This window comes from Lepisosteus oculatus, chromosome 12 (genome assembly GCF_040954835.1).
Source record: "Lepisosteus oculatus isolate fLepOcu1 chromosome 12, fLepOcu1.hap2, whole genome shotgun sequence".
NCBI lineage: Eukaryota > Metazoa > Chordata > Actinopteri > Semionotiformes > Lepisosteidae > Lepisosteus > Lepisosteus oculatus.
Window position 1 is genome coordinate 24,919,950 of NC_090707.1, and position 21,187 is coordinate 24,941,136.

The window sequence follows — 21,187 nt, forward strand, 5'->3', positions numbered from 1 at the left end:
CTTATAAACATGAGTCTCTTTTTGAACATGATCTGCAAACCAGCTTTACCTTTTGCTCCCTGTGCAATTAATACATACTGAACCAATTTCTGCATTACTAAACTTTTTATCCACTTAATTTCTAATGATGTGGCAAAGCAAAAAAAAAATCCTTCACATCCTTAATCCATTTTAATTGCTTTGAGGTCAAATTCATTTCTTTAAATGAACAAGCATAAACATGGTATTTTAATCAATCAGGATGCAATCGTTTTTTCAAAAAGCAATTAGAATCACTGTATAAAAATGTATTTTCAGAATGTGACTGATGAACATGCTGATATTAACTGCTTTCTAATTAGTTATATGTAACTTACTCAGTGGTTAGAGTAATATACAGTAATCTTAAAAACTCTTTGGCATTGATGTTACAGCATGCAGGCTTATTAATATGCAAAAGAATTAAAAGTTTAGAAGGATTTTCTGAAAGCCCTCGCAGTGGCCTGGAATTGACACTAACCACGTTGCTTTTTAGCACTACTGATTCAAGCTTGAAGAAATGCTATGGAGATGGACTTCCCTGATAAGTAGCATATTCTGAGTCTGTGACACAAAACAGGACACCATTAATGGAGACCATGATATCACTGTAATTTCATGATATATACATCATATCTGGACAGACATGATCCTAGCAGCAGGTCACTGTCATTCAAACAAAAGATGACCAATCAATGAGGAACCTTCAGGATTGGGAAAGACTCTATAAATTAAAACATCACAACCTATCACCAACCATAATTTCATGGTTTAAAAGATACTACACAACCCGCTTTTGTACCTCCACTCTCAGTTAAAACCCTGGCAAAAAGTAGGTATTATTTTATTTTCACTTTAGCTTTCTTGAAATTTACTCATAAAAAATCCCATCTCTCTGTAGTTATCATCTTTCACGCTGTGTCGCTCTCCAGATTTTTTTTACTCATGTGGGGTGTTTGGCCTCAAACCATGGCAAGGATTTGCTTAGAAATGTGCAAAACTGATTGCAATAATAAATTCCATACAGTGTGCTTTTCTTTTATTGAAGAAGAAAGCAGGTCTGATCAAACTAACGTTTATTAGTACTTGTTTCTGACAGCTTTCTAGAAATGTAAAGTGCATTTTAGAAACATTAGCCTTTGTTTCATTTAAAAACAACATTTTAATTTGGTTGAAGGGTTCTAAAGTAATTACCTGTTCATAATTAAAGGTCTCCAGCATCCCGAGAATTAATCCTTGAATTTCAGCCAACTTGCCTTTGCCATAGACTGGGTCCTGGAAAGAATAAAAAGAGACAGCCTTAGAGGTAAATTCACTGCAAGAAATGATGCTGCCAAAGATTCTGTCTGTGGAAAACTGTCATCTTTTTAAAATCTCTGAAGCAGACATCTACTGTAACAATAAAAAAATGATGTGGTATTTCTAGCAAAATCTTTTGAACCCAGTTTATTACTGTTTTAAACCTACTGATTAAAACAGACAATTTGACATTTTTCATGATCATCACCTTAAAAAAAGTACTGAAAAGACTGATTCCTTAACCTGTAACCTCACAAGAATGTTGATGGGTCACAGGAATTTTCATTAGTTCTGAGGATGTACAGCAGTATGTATAGTGCAGTTCACAAGTATTTAGACTGTTGCCATTTTTGGCTCTGTACTGCAGCACATAGGATTTAAAATAAAACAATGACTATGAGATCAAAGTGCAGAATGTCAGTTTTAATTTGAAGGTATTTACGTCTGTATTGGGTTAACCATACAGGAATCACAGCCCTTTTTATACAGTGGTGCTAGAAAGTTTATGAACTCTTTAGAATTTTCTGAATTTCTGTATAAATTTGACCTAAAATATAAAGTCATAAAAATAGATAAAGAGAACACAATAAAACAAATGACACACAAAAGGATATACCTTTTTCAAAATGATCCAACATTAAATGTCTTTGTCAGAAAAAGTATGTTAACCTATGCTTTCAGTAACTGGTGTGACCCCCTTGAGCAGCGATGACTTAAATCAAACATTTACGGTAACTGTTGATCAGTCCTGCACATTGACTTGGAGGAATTGTGGCCAATTCCTCCTTACAGAACTGCTTCAGTGATGTTAGGTGGGCTTTCTTGCATGAACTAGCAGGTCCTGCCACAACTTTTCTATTGGATGAAGATCTGCGACCCATCAACATCACTAGACGTTGAGTATCTTTCCTGGTGATGCTCTGCCAGGCCTGTAATTCAGCCATTTTTGGTTCCTGCTTGTTTTGGATGCTTTTTGCTTTCAGTCTTGTCGCCGGTAAGTAAAATGCATGCTCAATGAGATTCAGGTCGGGTGATTGACTTGGCCAGTCAAAAACATTGGCCCTGAAAAACCCCATAGTTGCTTTAGCAGTATGTTTGGGGTCATTGTCCTGCTACAGGGTGAATTGCCGTCCAATGAGTTTTGAAGCATTTGGTTGGATCTGAAGAGATAAGATGCTTCTGTACACTTCAGAATTAATCCTGCTGCTGCCGTCTGCAGTCACATCATCAATAAAGACAAGTGAGCCAGTTCCACTGGCAGCCATACATGCCCAAGCCATGACACTACCTTCACCATGTTTCACAGATGAGGTGGTATGCTTTGGATCATGAGCTGTTCCCTTTTTTTCTTCATACTTTTCTCTTTCCATCACTTTGGTACAGCTTAATCTTTGTCTCATCTGTCCATAAGGCTTTGTCCCAAAACTCTAGAAGCTTTTTTTATGTACTTTTTAGCTAACTGTAACCTGACCTGTGGTCTTTCTTACCAGTGGTTTGCATCTTGTGGTGAACCGTCTGAAATTATGCTGGTGTATTCTTCTCTTTATGGTAGTCTTTGACACAGATATGCCTACATCCTGTAGAGTGTAGCTGATCTGTTCAACAGTTGAAAAATGTTTTTTTCTTCACAATTGAAAGTATTCTACGGTCATCTACTACTGTGGTCTTCCGTGGTCTACTAGGTTGTTTGCTATCGCTAAGAAGTGCGTTCTTGCTTCTTAACACACCTAATGTTGACACACCTAATGTTTTGGCTATGTCTGATTTATTCTGATTTTTCAGCCTCATGATGGCCCGCTTTAATGGCATTAATACCTCTTTGGTCCTCATGTTGAGAGACAACAGCAACAGACTCCAGATGGAAATGCCACTTCTAGCATCAACTCTTGACCTGTTGTTACTGTAGCTCTTTTGTGCATGAACTAATGATGCAACAACACACAGCTGGCCAAGCAACAACTGAGCAGCCAATTGTCCAATTACTTTTGGTTCCCTAAAATGGGAGGACTATGTATAAAAAGGGATGTGATTCCTATATGGTTCACCCAATATAGACGGGAATACCCTCGAATTAAAGCTGACATTCTCCACTTTAACCTCATATTCATTGTTTCATTTCAAATCCAATGTGTTGGAGTTCAGAGCCAAAACAACACAAACTGTGTCACTGTCCAAATACTTACGGACTGCACTATATATGATGAACTTCATATTTCTTATGAGTGTAAGAGAAGCAATAGCAAACTACAAAGATGTCACAACTCTCCAGATTAGAGATCACCATAATAACAGAGGTACATGTTTTGAGTGGAATACGATTATCTACAGCAGGGGAGTTCTATTCTGATAGGACTGTTGTGACTGCAGGTTTTAAGTCCCACTCAGCTCTTAACAGACTTAACCAGCTAGTTACTTTCTTACTTGGGCCAGTTTAACAGCTTCACTCAGCTCTTCATGTTCTGCTGTATTAAAGAAAAAAAAGTGACAGGACCAGGATTGGAAATTCAGAATTCAAAGAATTCATCAACTACATTTTGAAGAAGCAATGACAATGAAGTTCGTTCCTGATGTAACTTTGTGTCCTTTTCGAAGCCTCTCTGAACACCCTCTGTCTGCTGTACTTAGAACTTAGGTATCACACATCAAATTGCCTTGCACAATGAGACACGCCACTTACAACAATTCAAAAGACTTTCGCTCATGCTGAAGAGGTTTCTCTGTGATTCAAGCTAATACAAAAAAGTGGATTTTTCCAAGCAACTGGACAAAAGCACACTGTTGATTATTTCTTCATGGCTTATCATAATCTCTGTGAGGGTTTGAACTAGCAGTGGTTAAAAAATAAAGGGTGAAAGATAGAACATTATGCCATTCTCAAGTATGTGAAGCACAGTGTGAATAAACGACTGCCATTTTCAAAGTGTTCAGTTAAATGAACTGTAAGCAGAATTCATCATTTTTCTTTTTCTAGACTTACAGTCTCAGAAAGAAGTCTGTCCTCAGGGTGCATATGTTCCTGAGAAATATATAATATATGCGAGGATTTGTATAAGTTAATGTGTAGAAAGGCACTGATACTGCAGCTTACTCTTTAAATATTGAAATTGGAAAGCTTTTTCTGCTGTCATAACCTAAACACCACTTGACTGAAGTAAGCTTTTAGGTACTTCAGTATCCTACTAGGTCTCCATTTTTCATGGTATTCAAAGGATTGCAGCTAGAAATTTCAAGCTTTAAAACATGTACAGTTGTGGCTCGGGCCCCAAGCTGTGAGTTCTAAATTAAACATGTTTTTACTTGAAACACCACAATGACTGCTCATGCTATTCAGAATGTTATCAATGTCTGTATGTGCCGATTGTTCCAACTCCCTGTGGTCCAAGCACCAAGCAGAGTCCACAGCAGTTTGCTAACAAGCAATTTTATGGCCTATCGCACAAACAAATGCCAGGCACAACATCAGCAGTTTTTACGCAGCCCATTTATTATCTATTTATATATCAGTATGTGGAAATGATGAAAAAAGACAATGGATCCACGGCTACACTGGGCCTGGACCCGCTACTGAGAACTGATAGGGAGAGTATTTGTAATATGCATAAAATGTGTGGCAAGTGTCAAAGAAACATATGCCTTTTTTTAATTGCTTTTTTTAAATTCATGTATAGGTCTGGATAAAATGTGGCTTAAATGCACATCCATCACATATTTCAAATGTATTGCCTTTTGGTTTTCCAGCAGCTCTGTGCATCGACTAATTGGAAAGCTGTTAAAGTACTGATTAGGAATTTTTAAGTAGTGTTTAGATCAACATTTTGCTGTCCCTTCTGTGGTCTTGCCTTGAGACCTGTACATCTGTGTTAAGATTGAGAACCCAAGGTAGACTGAAAAATGTGAGAAACAAATAAAAATGGAAAACAGGAAAAAACAACCCTATGGCAAACTTGTATTCAAATGCGTATTCCATTGCAATGAAGAATTTCTAACTAGACTGATGTTTTGCTTAAAATTACCTTTATAAAATAATGTAAGGATTCTTAACAATTTACAGATTATCAGTTGATAACATTTTAGAAGAGTGTTCCTTCTGATTCAGCGACATTAAACAGTCATCCAATATCAGAAAGACACACATGCCTGGTGATAGCTGTCGCAAACCGGAACCTTTACCAAAAGCACATGGTGCAAGGCAGTACTACACCCTGTATGTGAAATATAGGGGGTGTTCACAGGGTAATTCATACACACCAATTAATTTACCCAGCATGCCCTTGAAAAGTGTTGAGGAAAGTAGAGTACCTGGGAAGACTCATGAGAACAATAGGAAATTCCTCACAGATGCAGTCCAAAATTGAGTGTAAGACCAAAGACCAGCTGAGAGGCAACAGAGCTAACCTGCATGCCATAAAGAGTCATAATCTATATTTTGAATGAAATATATTCATAAGATGTTTTTTTTTATTCAAATCAAGCTGTATAAAAATTATCTTATTTTTTTAGCTTATTTTCATTAAGTTTTTAACTAAGGGATATGTAAAGCTAACATGTATTAAAAAAATAACTGCCATAGTCATACATGTTTCAAATTTATCTTGTCTGGTAGTGATAAAGTAATCTGTAAAATGAATATAGATTTAACAAAGAAAATACATGATTTAAAGCTCAACCTATCATGTCGGTCAGAGGGAAGATCTTTACCTTAAACCTTTCAAACTAAGGTGAAATAACTAATTTCTTTACACTGTGCACATCAACTAGTATTCCATGTGCTGAAAACCTTCTTTAGTTTCAATATTAGTTCAATAAATATTCAGCCCCAGATCCGAAATGTTGATATCCTTTTAGAAAATAAACAAATAAAGTAGTAATCGACCTTCCACCCTTCCACGGCCATGTCTTTATCAACAGACAAGATTCTTAGCAAGATGCAAGATGACTGTATTTTGGAATTAAAGCAGTTGCACTGTTAATACAACTGAAATAAAGTGTCAACATTACAAATCTAATACATAGAGAATTAATGTAAATTAAGTAATGAATGTCAGTTTAATGTGTCTTTAACAGTGTTTCCTTTACCTTTTGAAATTGAAATTAAATCTGACGAAGATGGATTTTTTTCACAAAAGGAGCTGTTTTCATTGAGAATGGATCTCCCCTGAGCTCCATCTTTTGGTTGTCTTTACCAGCATGCTAAAAATTTGATCCAACAAATCCCAAACATTTTCACACCTAAGCTCTAAAAACAAAGGGAGCAACTACACTTAAAACAAATTTCTTAATTAGGACTGTCTAACATTTGAACCTAGGTGCTGCATTTTCATTTTAAAATACTTAAAAGCCTATTGAATTAGCATGCAACACCTTTTTTCCACATACTTCAAACTGTTATGGTGTTAAAACAATTTCTCTGAGGAACTAATAAACAATCTGTGTTATTATTCTGAAATTGACAGGAAACATTTAGTTGTAATAAAATTCCAGGAAATTCTAGCACTAATATCTGCCAAAACACTAAAAAGGCTGTGTTGCTTCAGACAAAGGGAAAGGGAAGAATCAAAATATGCATAAACGTACAGCTGTGCTGAAAGATCTATGGTCTGGCAAGCATTAAAGTGGGGGAGGGTGCTGGGGGGCGGTGGGGCCGCTCTAAATAATTTTTTGTCGATTATTTTTATGCGAGAGCCTTTCAAGAGTAATTTGATACAGCTGGCAGCACTGTTACATCATGCAGCCTTGAGTTTTGGAACAGGGAACATGGGACCAGTTACATCTTAAATATGGACATGTAATCTACCAAGGTTGAAATCTCAAACACCCTGAACTGAATTTTAAAACACAGCTTGAAATGAGTGTTTTTATTTGTGTCGTGTGGTATTATGTTCTAGCTCTGGATCATTGATATACTGTATTGTAAGCACCATGCAATGTATGCCAATATAGATATGAAATTATAGATATCAAATCAATATATTGCCCTGAAAAACACTGTGATATAGATTTGTGGAATTCAATGAATTGTTATACCCCTACTGTTAATCCTATCTCACTTCCCTGCCCTAACAATAGTGGCTTTTGTACCTCTAGGTATAGAGCAGAAGCTGCATAGACAGATTAATTTCCTCCATTGCTATACAGCACTTTTGCATTGATCAGCAGCCATATCACCCTGCAACTCACAACTGGCAACCCACTGACGTTAAGCAGGTTTGAGCCTGGTCAGTACCTGGATGGGGGACCTCCTGGGAAAAATTAAGGTTGCTGCTGGAAGAGGTGTTAATGGGGCCAGCAGGGGGCACTCACCCTGTGGTCCATGGGGGTCCTAATGTCCCAGTATAGTGACGGGGACACTATACTGTAAACAGGCGCCGTCCTTCAGATGAGATGTAAAACTGAGGACCTGACTCTCTGTGGTCATTAAAAATCCCAGGGCACTTCTCGAAAATATATAGAAAGCATATATAGAAAAGCTATATAAGTGTAAGCAATTATTATTATTATTATTATCTGATGCTGTGTTCCATACCACTAAACTCACTGATTCACAAAGCTTGACACCACATGCAAAGGAAAGCATCGGTTATAGTGTCCCTGGTCACCATGGGCATTAGATGGTAAACCTAGGCAAGATGGAAGAGCGCCATCTACTGGTCCCCTAACTCGGCTTATACTAATAACTTGGTATTCACCTTAAGTTTCCTATCTTAGTACTAAACAGGCCCAGACTTGTTTAGTTCCTGGGATCTGAAGAGATTGTCTAGAAGATGGTTAAGCCATCTTTCATTGCAGGTTTTTCTAGATTTGCCTAAAGAGACATTTGGAGAGGCTAAGATTTCCACACATAAAATGGAAAACAATAAAAATAAGGAATGTGATGCATAATTAAGGACAAGTCTTCTCTGACAGTAGTTGGGTGATTCCCTTGAATATCAACCTATGAATGAATGAATGAATATATTAACAAATATTATATTACAAACCAAATTCTGTCTTCCCAGCTTTGAAGTACACTGCATGGCTAAATTGTTTGACATTGGTAGTCTTACCCAGTCTATATACTATAAAACGCCACAGAAACGCAACAAATTATTTGAAGTGCCAAGACAGATGTTGAGTTTATTAATTCAAGAACATCAAATTATTCTCTAATTATTTAAGCATTTTGCTCTTCGCATTTTGCATTTTGTTATGTTTGAGGAAAAAATTATCCTTTAACTATCACTTTAGCATGTGCTTTCACTTCTCTTCCAGGTATACTGTCAGATGTTGGTCAGTATTCTCAGTTTGAGCTACAGTTTTTAGTACGTGATGTACTAAAGTAAGAGCATTGCATGATGTGAATTAGTCATTTGCAACCATTTTGGTGTCTGAAGAACCTATAGAATTTTAGCATATCTTCACATATTACTGTATGGCAACGTTCAAGGAAATAAAAGAAACTGATAAGACAAAATAAAATCCTAACAGAAACTGAGAATTTTCTAATGAGGGAATTCATGATTGTATCCTAGTGCACAGAACGTTTCTTGGGGAACTATGAACCTGAACAGCCTGTGATGTGATTCTAAAATCAGTGCAAATGATATCTGATGAATAGGATTTACTACTGAATTTGAAATAGAATATTCATAACTATGTGTCTTGGCTTTATTTTGCAACCAGTTAAAGTTGGAATAAAGGAATTAATGCTGGAAACAACAACCATTTATTCATGGTCATTAACATGGAAAGAATTTTAAAGAATAAAGACGGGAATGTTTGTGTGATAGGTAGAAGGAAGTGCTTTTATAAAGGTCCCAGATACTTACAGATAGATACTGTACATGCTAGTTCTGAATGATTAAATATTCGATTTCTCATGTAAGAGGCAAAACAGGTGGCAAAGAGTGGTCACACAGGTAACATAGATTGTTTTTGTACAGGCACTTATATTAAGTTACATTCAATAATAAGTCACACTGTTTTATTCAATATCCCTCAAATACAAGAATAGTAATGGGGAAATTGATTTCAGACTGCCCCTATTTTTACCAACAATTTATTGTCCACTCAGGCCGTCTTTCCTGATCATAATGCTAACTGTTACCATAAATAACAATTGTTACAGATGAAATTCCTTAAAATCAATAAGTGTAAATGATAGGCTCCACAGCACTTAAGCCCTGGGTTCAAATCCTGGGGTACTACCTGTGTGGGGTTTGTATGTTTTCTCCATGTTTATGTGGGTTTCCTCCAGGTGATCCCACAGTCCAAAGACATGCTGGTAGTTTAATAGGCTTCTGGGGAAAATGGCCCTGGTTTGTGTGCGTATTTATGTGTGCAAAGGAACAAGTAATAGGTTTATTCCATGCTGAAAAAAAGAAGAAAGAGAACACAACGTTTCGGCCATGGAGCCTTCTTCAGGTGTCAGAGGTGTGTTTATGTGTGTTTGCCCTGAGATGAACCAAAATGTCACATGCCTTGAACCTGTGCTTGCTGGGATAGGCTCCAGCTTCCCCACAACCCTGCACTGGATAAAGTGGTTAGAAAATGGATTTAATGGATGGAGAATGCTGAAATACTTTACATTACAATAATGTTGCACAGGTTTCAGGACTAGCAGATCACCACTAATTAAAAGTAAAAAAAAAAACCACAAAAAAAACTGATTTCGAAAGACTTATTCAAACACTGGAAGTGTTAGAGTATGGTTTTACAAATCACCAGCAAGTCATACAAAAACCAGAATAGTACTCATGCCCAAGACTTTCATTTGGGATACCTTTTAACCAGATTCATATACTGTAGGTTTTTCCTCGAGTCCAAAAAACAGTTTTATATACAGTAGCTTTCTCTTTGAGTCCAACACACTTGACCATAATTCAATTTATTCTTTGATAGAAAGCTTATCAGCAATTCATTTACTTAAATTATACTGTATATATAATTTCAATTTTTTTCTAATTTAAGGGAATTACAACAGCTGCAATGTTCAGTGCAATGATGTTAAACAATTAACTGGACTATTACAGGCTTAAACGTCTGCAGCAATGAACTCTGTCCCAGCACAGAGCTTTCTGTGCATAGGAGGGAACATCATTTCTATATCCGCACCTCTCCTTGCCCCCAAGTGTCTAGCAGTGCTCATCTCTTTTTGTGAATTCTGTAATGAGGCTTATAGGATAATTATATTGGAAATAACTGGAAAATTGTTACATAATTCAACGGCCTGACTTGGCAATATTGTTATGAGTGTCTGAATCCTCTGATAACGTACAGTGCAGTAAATGAAGTAAACAACTTCTATCGTGTGCTGGGTGTCAAGGGAAACAAATGCCATTGATTTAACAGGAAATTCCTTCCCACTCTAGTCACAGGAATTTTGCCCATTTAAGTCTGGCTAATTAAAAAGATAAAATGTCTGGTTAGCACCATAGGAAACAATGGGGATCTGCAAAGAAGGTTAAACAGTCGACCAGAGGGGTGTCAGACTCTGTTATGTGCTTTCATGTTTATGTAAGCAATTTTATTTTGCTATGCATAATTTAAGACTGAGGTAGACACACACAGAGCTCCATGCTAAGCAGATAAATAAATTATCCCAAACCAAGGGGTATGCTGCCTTTCTTAGCACAGTATGGGTTCATCTCCTGCCACGGACAGTAGTCTGATTTCCAAAGCAATCACAGGCAAGAACAGAATTATAAAGAAAGCTGCAGACTCTTGTGTGAAACCACCAAGGACATGGCAGCCTCATTAACAGTCATTAAAAACGCATTACACAGGGAGACTCATTAGAGTGAGGTTCTGACAGTGCTGATAAAAATAATATTTGTGCAAGGAAGATAAACAAATGTGCAACAAAGCCAATGCACAAAAACGTCTTTGTTTTGGGCTGGGGGCATAGTGCATTTGCTCTTCTTGAATATACTCTGTAAAAAAAATCCACACTGAAACAATGTGTTCAATGTGTACAGCTCCTGATCTAACAGCCTTAAGTGCTATTCTGTGCTGTTTCTGCAAAGCAGTGCAACACATGCTATGGACCAACTTCAAAGGTTGCTCCTGCACTAACATGCAGGAGATAGAATCAGCAGAAAACAGCAGAAACAATGTTATTCTGAATTATATTAACAAACAGTATTATGTGCAGGTCACAATGTTGTCAAGATATTCTAAATTTAAAAAATAATAAACAAGAGTTTGCTGAAAGTTTCCTCTGCAGTCGCTTAAACTTTCATATTTTTTTCATACAAAAATTACCTTATTGTACTTTTTCTTAGAAAAAAAAAGAAGGGCTTAATTAAGAGAAAAGAGGATTCCTGTGGGATACTTAAATGAAATCTGAAGTTTCTGTTTGTTCAAGGGGGTCAGCAGGTCACTGTTCCAGGAAATTACTAGATGGCACCTGAATGTGCTTTTTTAACGCTGCTTGTTGGTTTAATTAACATTCTTCAATTTAAAGTTCATATATAACCCTCAGGGGCATCTAAAAACAGCTCATTTTGTTTCAATAATATGGAACCAGCGGGAGACTTGACTACAGAGCAGGAGAGGAAAAATGAAAGCCTGCAGGCCAAATGCAGCCCATGAGAGCATTTCCTACAGCACATTAAGTTTTCTGTGCTTTTTAGTTACTAAATTTTTCAATACCTAAATAATAGTATAATACATGTATATTTGAGGCCAAATTTGTGATAGGTTTAAGTACACAATCCAACATTTTTCCCCACCATTTTCTACCACAAGAAACTTTAAATCCATACAATTACTACATGTCTAGTAGTACTACTGTTTACATATACTTTGCAATACACTAAGGATTGGATAGTGCCAGTAGGAGAACTATAGTTCTGTTCCTAATCACTCTTACACTATTCCTAGAGTTTAACATGCAGGTCACAATGTTGTGGAGGTAGACACAATGGCTTCTTTCAAATAATGGCTGGATGAGATCCTCTGATCAATTAACTGCTAGCAAACAAACAAGATCAATGGGCCACATGGCCTTCTTTGAATTATAATCTTAGGTTCTGAACCCCTTCTTTAGCTCAGACAGGGGAATAGGTGGCTCTAGTTCAGAGACTGTAGAACCAATTTTCAATATTAGAATAAAAATTTCAACATGTTTAAACCAATATACAGATGCAGCCATTCAAAATGCGCGGGCGATACCACATTATTTTGCGGTGCGCTTTATGCAGTCTACCGCGAGTTACCGGTAAATACCACTAGTTACCGTAAATTCTCCTATAATACCGCAAGCAAAATAATAGTATCCGGAATTTCCACAAGGTGGAGCTAATAAAGCTCAACCTCTCATGTTTGAGCTGTCGCCATCAAAGTCTTTAACGAAGATATTACTAATAGTATTAATAATGAATGACCTTGGACAAGCTGTAAACAAAGTATTGCCCTGGTCCACATTATTTTTTTCATTGACCGTCTTTGTAAAAGTAACACCACAGCATTTCGCAATCACGCATTTGTTTCCAATCATGCAAAGTACAGTAATTTTTGAGAATCTCCGATTCACCATGCTTTTCATATGCTCATAGAAGAGATTGATTTAGGAACATAAACATATTACCGTATGCAAACTGTACTGTATACAGTATGTATATGTATATTTAATGTCTTAACTGTGCCCATTTAAGTATTGAATATTTATATGGAATTTTACCACTGAAGGGAAATCTTAGTACCTGAGCATAAAAAGAATAGGAGCATACTGTAACACGTGATAAGGCCATAAACAATATTAATTTTGGAACTTAAACATACAGTATATGGCTGGTCTCGGTACTTTACAGAAAACATACACACCAGTATTCCATTTATCCCTAAACATTTTAAGCATCGAAGTCTTTAACTAACGAGATACCGGAGTCAACAAGCATACTTTCAGAATTTGATTAAAAGCGAATATAATATGTAATCGCGTATCTAAAGAAATTAATAACGATATAATTATATTCATGTTGCAAAAAAACTGCAAAGGACATAAAAACTCCCTTGCTTTTAACAGAGCGTTCCATAATATCTAACTACGAAAATTATTTAAACTGAGACACTTATCATTCAACCAGAGCTCGAAATATCACAAGGATCCCCAAGAGCACAGCAAAGACTGTATTAAAAGAATTGCGTATCTAAAGAAATTAATAAGATATAATTATATTCGTGTACTGCGACAGGGCTGTGTAAGGCTGTTTCGCCTCTCTCTTCATGCGAATTCCCTTGTATCCCACTGGTCTACGTGCCTGATTACCAACTCACGGGTTGTGTGTTCAAATCCAGCTGGCGCTGTGACTTTTCTTTTAACAAACATTTCTTTGAAAAAATAGAATAGCAATATTATGGACAATCAATTAACTTTTATATTTCAAAATATCACAACATGATCGAATCTAAGTCATTTTTTATAACAATGAATAGTCACCTTCTTCCCTTCTGACAACGGTCCCTGCTTCTGCGTCCTGCTTCTATTGTTTGTGTGTGTGATCCCTTCAGATCTCCCTTCAGATTTAAAATCATATCATATAAAATTAATCATATCTTCGGCGTCGCATCTTACCAGTGCAGCTGATCTTTTGCTGCTTGGGTGGGTCAACTATCACAAAGCTTTAGAGAACCTAACATTTCTATTATCAACAAATTGTAAATTTGTAATAGAGTTAATTTATATAGAGAAATGGAGGCTGGACAGTATGCGTTACAATATAAACATTTATATTGATTTGAAACATAAATTGATACAGTATCTTTGTCTTCTAAGTATCTTAATAAACTTTCAGCATAGCTTTCTCCCCGTTTAGATTTATTTTTCTTGGCATTTTGGGATCAAACGTGGAAGGATTAGATTGTAATCGTTTTTATTTTTCAAATACGCTTTAGAAAAGTGTAATCTATACCTGCCCAGACTGTACGCCTGCTTCACTGTGGGACAGCCACACTGGTCGGCGGCCTTCCTAAACCCCGCCCTGACCACTTTCACTCCTGTCCTACTCTTCCCCGCGCACCCCAGCCAGGCGCTCTTCGGCCTCTGCCCGGGACGAATGTATATTTAGATATTTACACCCGGCGCGGCACCGAGGGAGCGTCTGCATTTATAACTTAGTTTTTAAAATTAGTCAAGCAATATGAAGCATCTCCTTTTACTTTTAAGCCCCTTAAATACATTGAGCACAGCTTTCTCACCACTTAGATTACTTTTGATACCATCCTTACACAAAGCAGAAACTTCTTGTATTTTCCGATGACATACAGTACAAGTGGAAAAATTACAGATTTTAATCGTCTTTAATTTTGTTACGTTATATGTTTTAGGAACGTTTCATCTATACAGACACCAAAAAACTATTCTCGATTGTATTTCTGAATGTTACGTTACACCTACAGTAGTTCGCTGCTTTAAATACATTGAATTAAGAAAGTTAGGTGTAGCACTTTAGATCTTTTTTTCTGAAATAGGGAAACTCTGATCATGTTTCTCTATAACAATAATAAAAAACTTTATTTTACATATCACCTTTAAAAGTGGTACCTCAAAGCAATACAGTAGATGTAAACCACAGATTACAAAGTAAATACCCAGACAAACACAAACGCGTTTTTAATAAAATGCTTTTATTCATTCAGCAGAGAGAGAGAGAGACACACAAACAGGTTTTCATTGACAAAAAGTAATTGTTTTTTTTACATTCCTCCACAAACGTGAGACTGTCTTTCTCAGACTCACATTCCCGAATGTCCCCCGCCCGGGTCAACAATCCTAGGAAGAACACGAAACAGCCTTTTAATAAAATTGTTACAATTTTGTTCGGTCAGTTCTTCCTCCCAGAATTTATAGATCGAATCGATGAGTTCCTGCTTTGTGACGGGCTTAGCAGTTTTCCGAACGTAGTCTTTCAGCGAATGCCAAACGATCTTTATCGGATTTAGATCTGGGGATTCGGCTGGAGTTTTCACCCAGTTCACTCCTTCTGCTACAAGCCTCGCCCTTGCTGCTGTGTGTTTCGGATCGTTGTCTTGAAAGAGATGGTGCCTTGATCCAAAGTGCTCCCTGATATATGGGGCAGCATGCTGTGTGACCACGACTTCCTCGAAGAATTCACGGTCCATAATTCCTTCGAAAATAAGAAGTGGTCCCGGGCCTCTTCTAGATATACCCCCCCAGACATGAACCTTCAGTGGATGTTTGGGCTTTGGCTTGTCCATATATCTCCCCTTTTTCCAAAATGACATTGTTGAAAACTGTTCCAGAGCCACTGTTGTTTCGTCGGTGAAAAGTACATCCTGAAATGCCTCCCCCTGTTCAATCCATTGGAGCGCTTCTTTGAGTCTTTCCTCTTTGTTTTTTAGCCTTATCATGGGGCATGTGTTGGTTTTTCTGTATCTCCTTCCAAGCCTCCTGCGCACTCTTCTTATCGATGTCGGACTAACGGTCGCACCGAGGTCAGCCCATAGCCGTCTTTGGACTTGCATCGCCGGTAGCTCATCATTTTCATCTGTCAGTTTGTCGATAGCTCTCACAATAGGACTTAAGAAAAATGAGATCTACAGTTAGTTTTAAAAATAATGTGCGTAGTTGTATTTACAGGCAAGAAAAGCATTTTTAGAAAGTTATTTACCTTTGAATCGTCCTCGGTTTAGATTCTCTTTGCCTCCCCTCCCCTTTATAATGTCGTCCCACTGTGCTTTCAGAAACGAAGATGTCCATCGAAGCCAAATGCTGTACAATGTCCCGTGTTGACTTCCCGTTTCTTTTCATCTTCATTATTTGGTGTGAGAAAGTCTTCGTGATTTTGGCAATTGTCTGTCTCCTTACCTAAGCGATACAGTGGTGCAGCTTGAATTCTGTACCTATATACTGTATGGTATGGTACAGATAAAACTTACACCATACCGATGAGCTAATACCAGGACACCAGGAAATGTGTCTGATGCATTAGCAAGTTAAAACAATTGCGTCGAAAACCTGGGCGTAACAGCTGTCCCTTTTTCTGATCACTCGCTCTCTGGATACACGTCTCACCTGTCCTGTTCTTTGTTTTCCTAATTTGCTGATTATGTCTGCTGTGATCCACTCCTACACTCACACCTAAAGAAGACTATTTTAAATTTATTGGCGTGGTTCATTGTGCAATTAACCCTTGTATGTGCTGTCCTTAAGGTGATATCACATAAAGGTTATACTGCTATTTAATTGGATACGCGATTAAAAAAAATGTTTGAATCCCCGGCGGAACACATTCCATAAGAATCAGCGCTTTTATATATCCCCTTTAAAGGCGGCTTCTCAAAACGCTTTACAGGATAAAAACAACAATAACAGCAACAACAACAATATTGTATTTCACTGCATTTTGACAGAGCGTCCTTAAATCAACTGTTGACTCTTCTCTCTTAACTACTTGTTTGGAGTGACTGAGCTCCGCTCTGTACCACACAATAATCACCCCAGAGTCTCTGCCCCGGGTGATTTGGAGTTTTTTGACAGAGGGCAAAAAACTCTCTCTCGCTTGCCCTCCCCCGTGTATTTTCTGTTTTTTAGTGCTGTCCTTTGACAAAACAAGGCTCGCCAGATAATGTGAATCGAAACCTGTTTTTCTAGCTTTTAAAGTCGTGCGATGTGTAAGCAGGAACATATCATTATATCTTACATATGAAAAATACATAATATACAGATGCAGCCATTCAAAATGGGTGAGGTATTTCGCGGCATACCCCAGTGGGCGTGTCGCGGTATCACGCATTTCACGTGTGTCACATGACTAACTATCCGGCGTCGCCTTGTAAAACCGCCAGGGGGAGCTTAACCTCTCATGTACAGCATTTGAGCCTTTAAGTTTGAACTGTGTATTACAGCATGTTAATCATCAGTCATTAAAATGTTGGTATATTTTATGAAAGCAAGATTGCTCAGTTGGACAAAAGTACACAACCTACCTTTATCAGAAATATTTATGCATCAAAGCTTTTACTGAAGATATTACTAATAGTATTAATAATGGATGACTTTGGACAAGCTGTATACTCAAAGTATAATTTCTTTAGCACATATGTACAAGCACTTGGAATCTGTCCAAGCCATACTTTGTCAGGCATTTTGTTTTACTTCAACGGGCATAAAAACTTCCTTGCTTTTAACAGGGCGTTTCATAATTTCTAGCTACGAAAATGATTTAAAATGCGACACCTATCATTCAACTAGAGCTTAAAATATCACAAGGAAAAATACACACCGGTATTCCATTTCTCCCTAAACATTGTAAGCTTGTGATCGGATCAACGAAATGCTTCGTAGGAGGAGGGGACTCAGTAAACTACAGTAACACCGTATTTGATAACGCTATAAAAATGCTATAAAATAATGTGACTTGGCACAGAACAAGTTTACAGCACAGTACAAAAATAAATGCTGACCATGACTTTAGAAGCATAAATTGCCTTACACTCAATTTAAACACAAGCTGTCTTTAGCCCTCTAAGCTGGTTCATACAGTAATGTAGAGATCCAGGCTCAGAACACACAGCTTCATTAGCGAATACATATGCAGGACAACTAGAGAAGACGTTTTACAGAGGATGGATTTTTAGAAACATCCCATCAGACATCCCATCATATTCACAATGTGAAATCTAGAAAATAATATTACATAACCAAAATCCTACACAGCCCTGCCGCAGTACACGGATATAATCATACCGTTATTAAATTCTTTAGATACGCGATTCCATATTATATTCCCTTTTAATCAAATTCTAAAAGTATGCTTGTTGACTCCGGTATCACGTTAGTTAAAGACTTCGAAGCTTACAATGTTTAGGGAGAAATGGAATACTGGTGTGTATTTTTTTCTTTAAAGTACCAAGACCAGCTATATACTGTATGTTTACGTTCCAACATTAATATCGTTTATGGCCTTCACACGCGTTACAGTATGCTCCTATTCTTTTTATGCTCAGCTACTAAGATTTCCCTTCAGTGGTAAAATTCAATATCTACAACGGGCACAGTAAAGACGTTTACAGTAAGTCTTTCTATGACAGACCAACGGACCACGAGTGCCCCTGTCGGTCAACCAATCACGCACCACGGTACCCCGTGTCATCTTACCTGCGGTACGTGTCTGTACCGCTCACTTTGAATGGCTGCATCTGTAGCTCCCAAACAAACGCAAACGTGTTTCTAATAAGATGCTTTTATTCACTCATAATCCGACAATTTCAGGAAGACTAAGGAAGGACTAAAGGAATTGTCATCTGTTGTTGAAGCTCTGTGAGCTCGGTGACTTTGAGACCACTTGTTATCCCAGGTTGTTTGAATCGCCACAATTCAAATAGAGAAAAAAGAGCTGACTGACAAGATTTAAGATGTGGCTGTCAATGTTGCATTAAAAAAAAAACATATTGCTCAACGTTTCTTGCATTGCTTGAAAAATAACTTTATTTCCAGAGACTGGATAAGTAATTCAACTGTTTTTTTTTAAACTTCCTGAAAAACAACTAATAATTTAACTATATGTGCAAATGTTTTATGGTATGTCGCTGTTGTGAATGTCTGTGGACATGTGCTGGCTGGACAGGAGGCTCTACTGTACACAGAGAGGGGCAGGAGGGGGGGACAAGCCGATACATACTCTTAGAGTTTGATTAATAGGGAATATAATATAAAAAGATAGTACTAAAAATAAGATACACTCTACAGACATTTACAACAGCGACTGTCAGAAGATAGGACACAGCGGCTCAGACACCTGCTGAATGGAAAGGGGCACTTTAATGTTCTGTATGGCTAATACTAAAGCCAATACTTCTTTTCTGTATGTTTAACAATAGTGGGTACTGGCCTAATTCGGCCCTGCTCCCGTTGTTAGGTGTTAATGTGTTGTTGTTAAGTGTGAATTTGTACCTGTTTCCCTGAGGTCTGGCTTTTTTTCTGGAAAACCATAACTCTGGTCTTGTCCAGATTGACTGTCAGCGCCCAGGTCTGACAGTGCTGCTCCAGCAGTGACAGGTTCTGCCGCAGCCTCTGTTCTGTGGGCGACAGCAGGACCAGGTCGTCTGCAAAGAGCAGGAACTCGATTTCTGTAATTAATGCAGATCAGTAAATCAAGGGACAAAACAATTGTTGTGCCCGGCTCCTCAATGGGCTTTGATGTGCTAATGCGTTGGTTTAACAGTTCGGGTGTGGCAAGCCTCTGATGTCTCCCGACTTCGGCAAAAGGAACCTGCCTTTCATCGGACGGGAAAGCAAGAGCCGACCGCTACGCCGCCCTCGTGTTTCGAAATCTTGTGACTTTTGAAATTTACTGGGGGTGGACCACGTCTGTAAATTTCGAATGGTCCAGAGGCAAAAGTGCCTTGCCTTGCAATCTCCGGGAAACCATTAGTAGCATGGTGAATCTGAGATTCTCAACCCTTACTTCGTGCGACTGGAAAATAATTTGTGATCGGATCAACGGAATGCTCCGTAGAAGGAGGCGCTCTTTTCCTCTAGTCTAACAGTCTGTCCACATACAAAACATTCCTGTTAGACAAGAGGAATGTAAAAAAAAATTACTTTTTGTCAATGAAAACCGGTGTGTGTGTCTCTCTCTGCTGGATGTCCCTCTCACTCTCTGCTGAATGAATAAAAGCATTTTATTAAAAACGCATTTGTGTTTGTCTGGTGTTTACTTTGGTCCTTTTAACTGTTTTTCCATCTACTGTATTGCTTTGAGATGCCACTTTTAGAGGTGAAATGTAAAATAATGTTTTTTATTATTGTTATAGAGAAACATGATCAGATTTTCCCCGGTTCAGAAAAAAATATATAAAGTATACTAGTTTGTCACTCTTCTCATCCCCTCTCTGCGAAATGGCTTTTGAATAGAGTCACATGAAGAGAATTCGCATGAAGAGAGAGGTGAAACAGCCCTACACAGCCCTGTCGCAGTACACGAATATAATTATATCTTATTAATTTCTTTAGATACACGATTCTTTTAATACAGTCTTTGCTGTGCTCTTGAGGGTCCTTGTGATATTTCGAGCTAGAAAATAGTTAGAAATTATGAAACGCTCTGTTAAAAGCAAGGGAGTTTTTATGTCCGTTGCAGTAAAAGAAAATGCCTGACAAAGTAGGGCTTTGACAGATTCCAAGTGCATTTTTGCAATTTACGTTGCATTGTCCATTGTGCTGTTGTAATACAGTTTAAAATAATTCAAAGTCTAAACTGTATCAGCTTTATTTATGGGTTGCAATTTAGAAAAAGTCAAAAACTGCAGTCAAAATGCAATTTAGAGCTTTCTGGCAAGAGGAGACACCCAAATTAATAATGTAACATGCCACTGTTTGTGCATGAACAAAGTTATACTGTGAAGAAAGATGTGAAGACGGGGGTTTCAATTTAATCCTTTCTGTAGGGGGTTTAGACTTCCAAGTCACAAGCAGGGGTATATGGCAGGAAAGGGGGTTAACTGATAAGGATTGCAGATGCCAGCTAGGAACCCCCCTGGGTGTAATGTTAAACTGACCATTTGCCCAGAACATCGTAAACTGGCCAAATACCATAAACCCCCCTCTTTACCATCATACCGAGTGACGTCAGAAACGGAGAAGAAAACACTATATAACCCAAAAGTTTGTAACAGTACGTTGAACAATACTTCGGTTTTGTTGTTTCTTGCGGGAAACAAGACTTTGGCTTTATTGTTCCTTGCATGCAATAAACTCATCTGTTTTACTTCATCTCGGGATCAAGAACCTTATTTCTTCTGTTACAACAAATTTGGCGTAGTCGGCGGATGCTCCAGAAGGCGCAGAACTTCCCATCGGCAGGAGAGACGGTCAGCGCGCACATAACTAAGAGGTAAGGACTCCTCTTTTATTTAAAAGTCCCGACTC

The 21,187-nt window shown here is 37.8% G+C and overlaps 1 protein-coding gene across 1 annotated transcript in view; it reads right to left on the reverse strand.

The window, feature by feature from the left end:
- vps8 (VPS8 subunit of CORVET complex) overlaps window positions 1-21,187 on the reverse strand; it is a 372,860-nt gene that overhangs the window by 153,265 nt on the left and 198,408 nt on the right. The window contains exon 41 of the mRNA XM_069196707.1: window positions 1,213-1,293. Within this exon, the coding sequence (XP_069052808.1) occupies window positions 1,213-1,293 (81 nt within the window). The remainder of the gene's footprint in view (window positions 1-1,212; window positions 1,294-21,187) is intronic.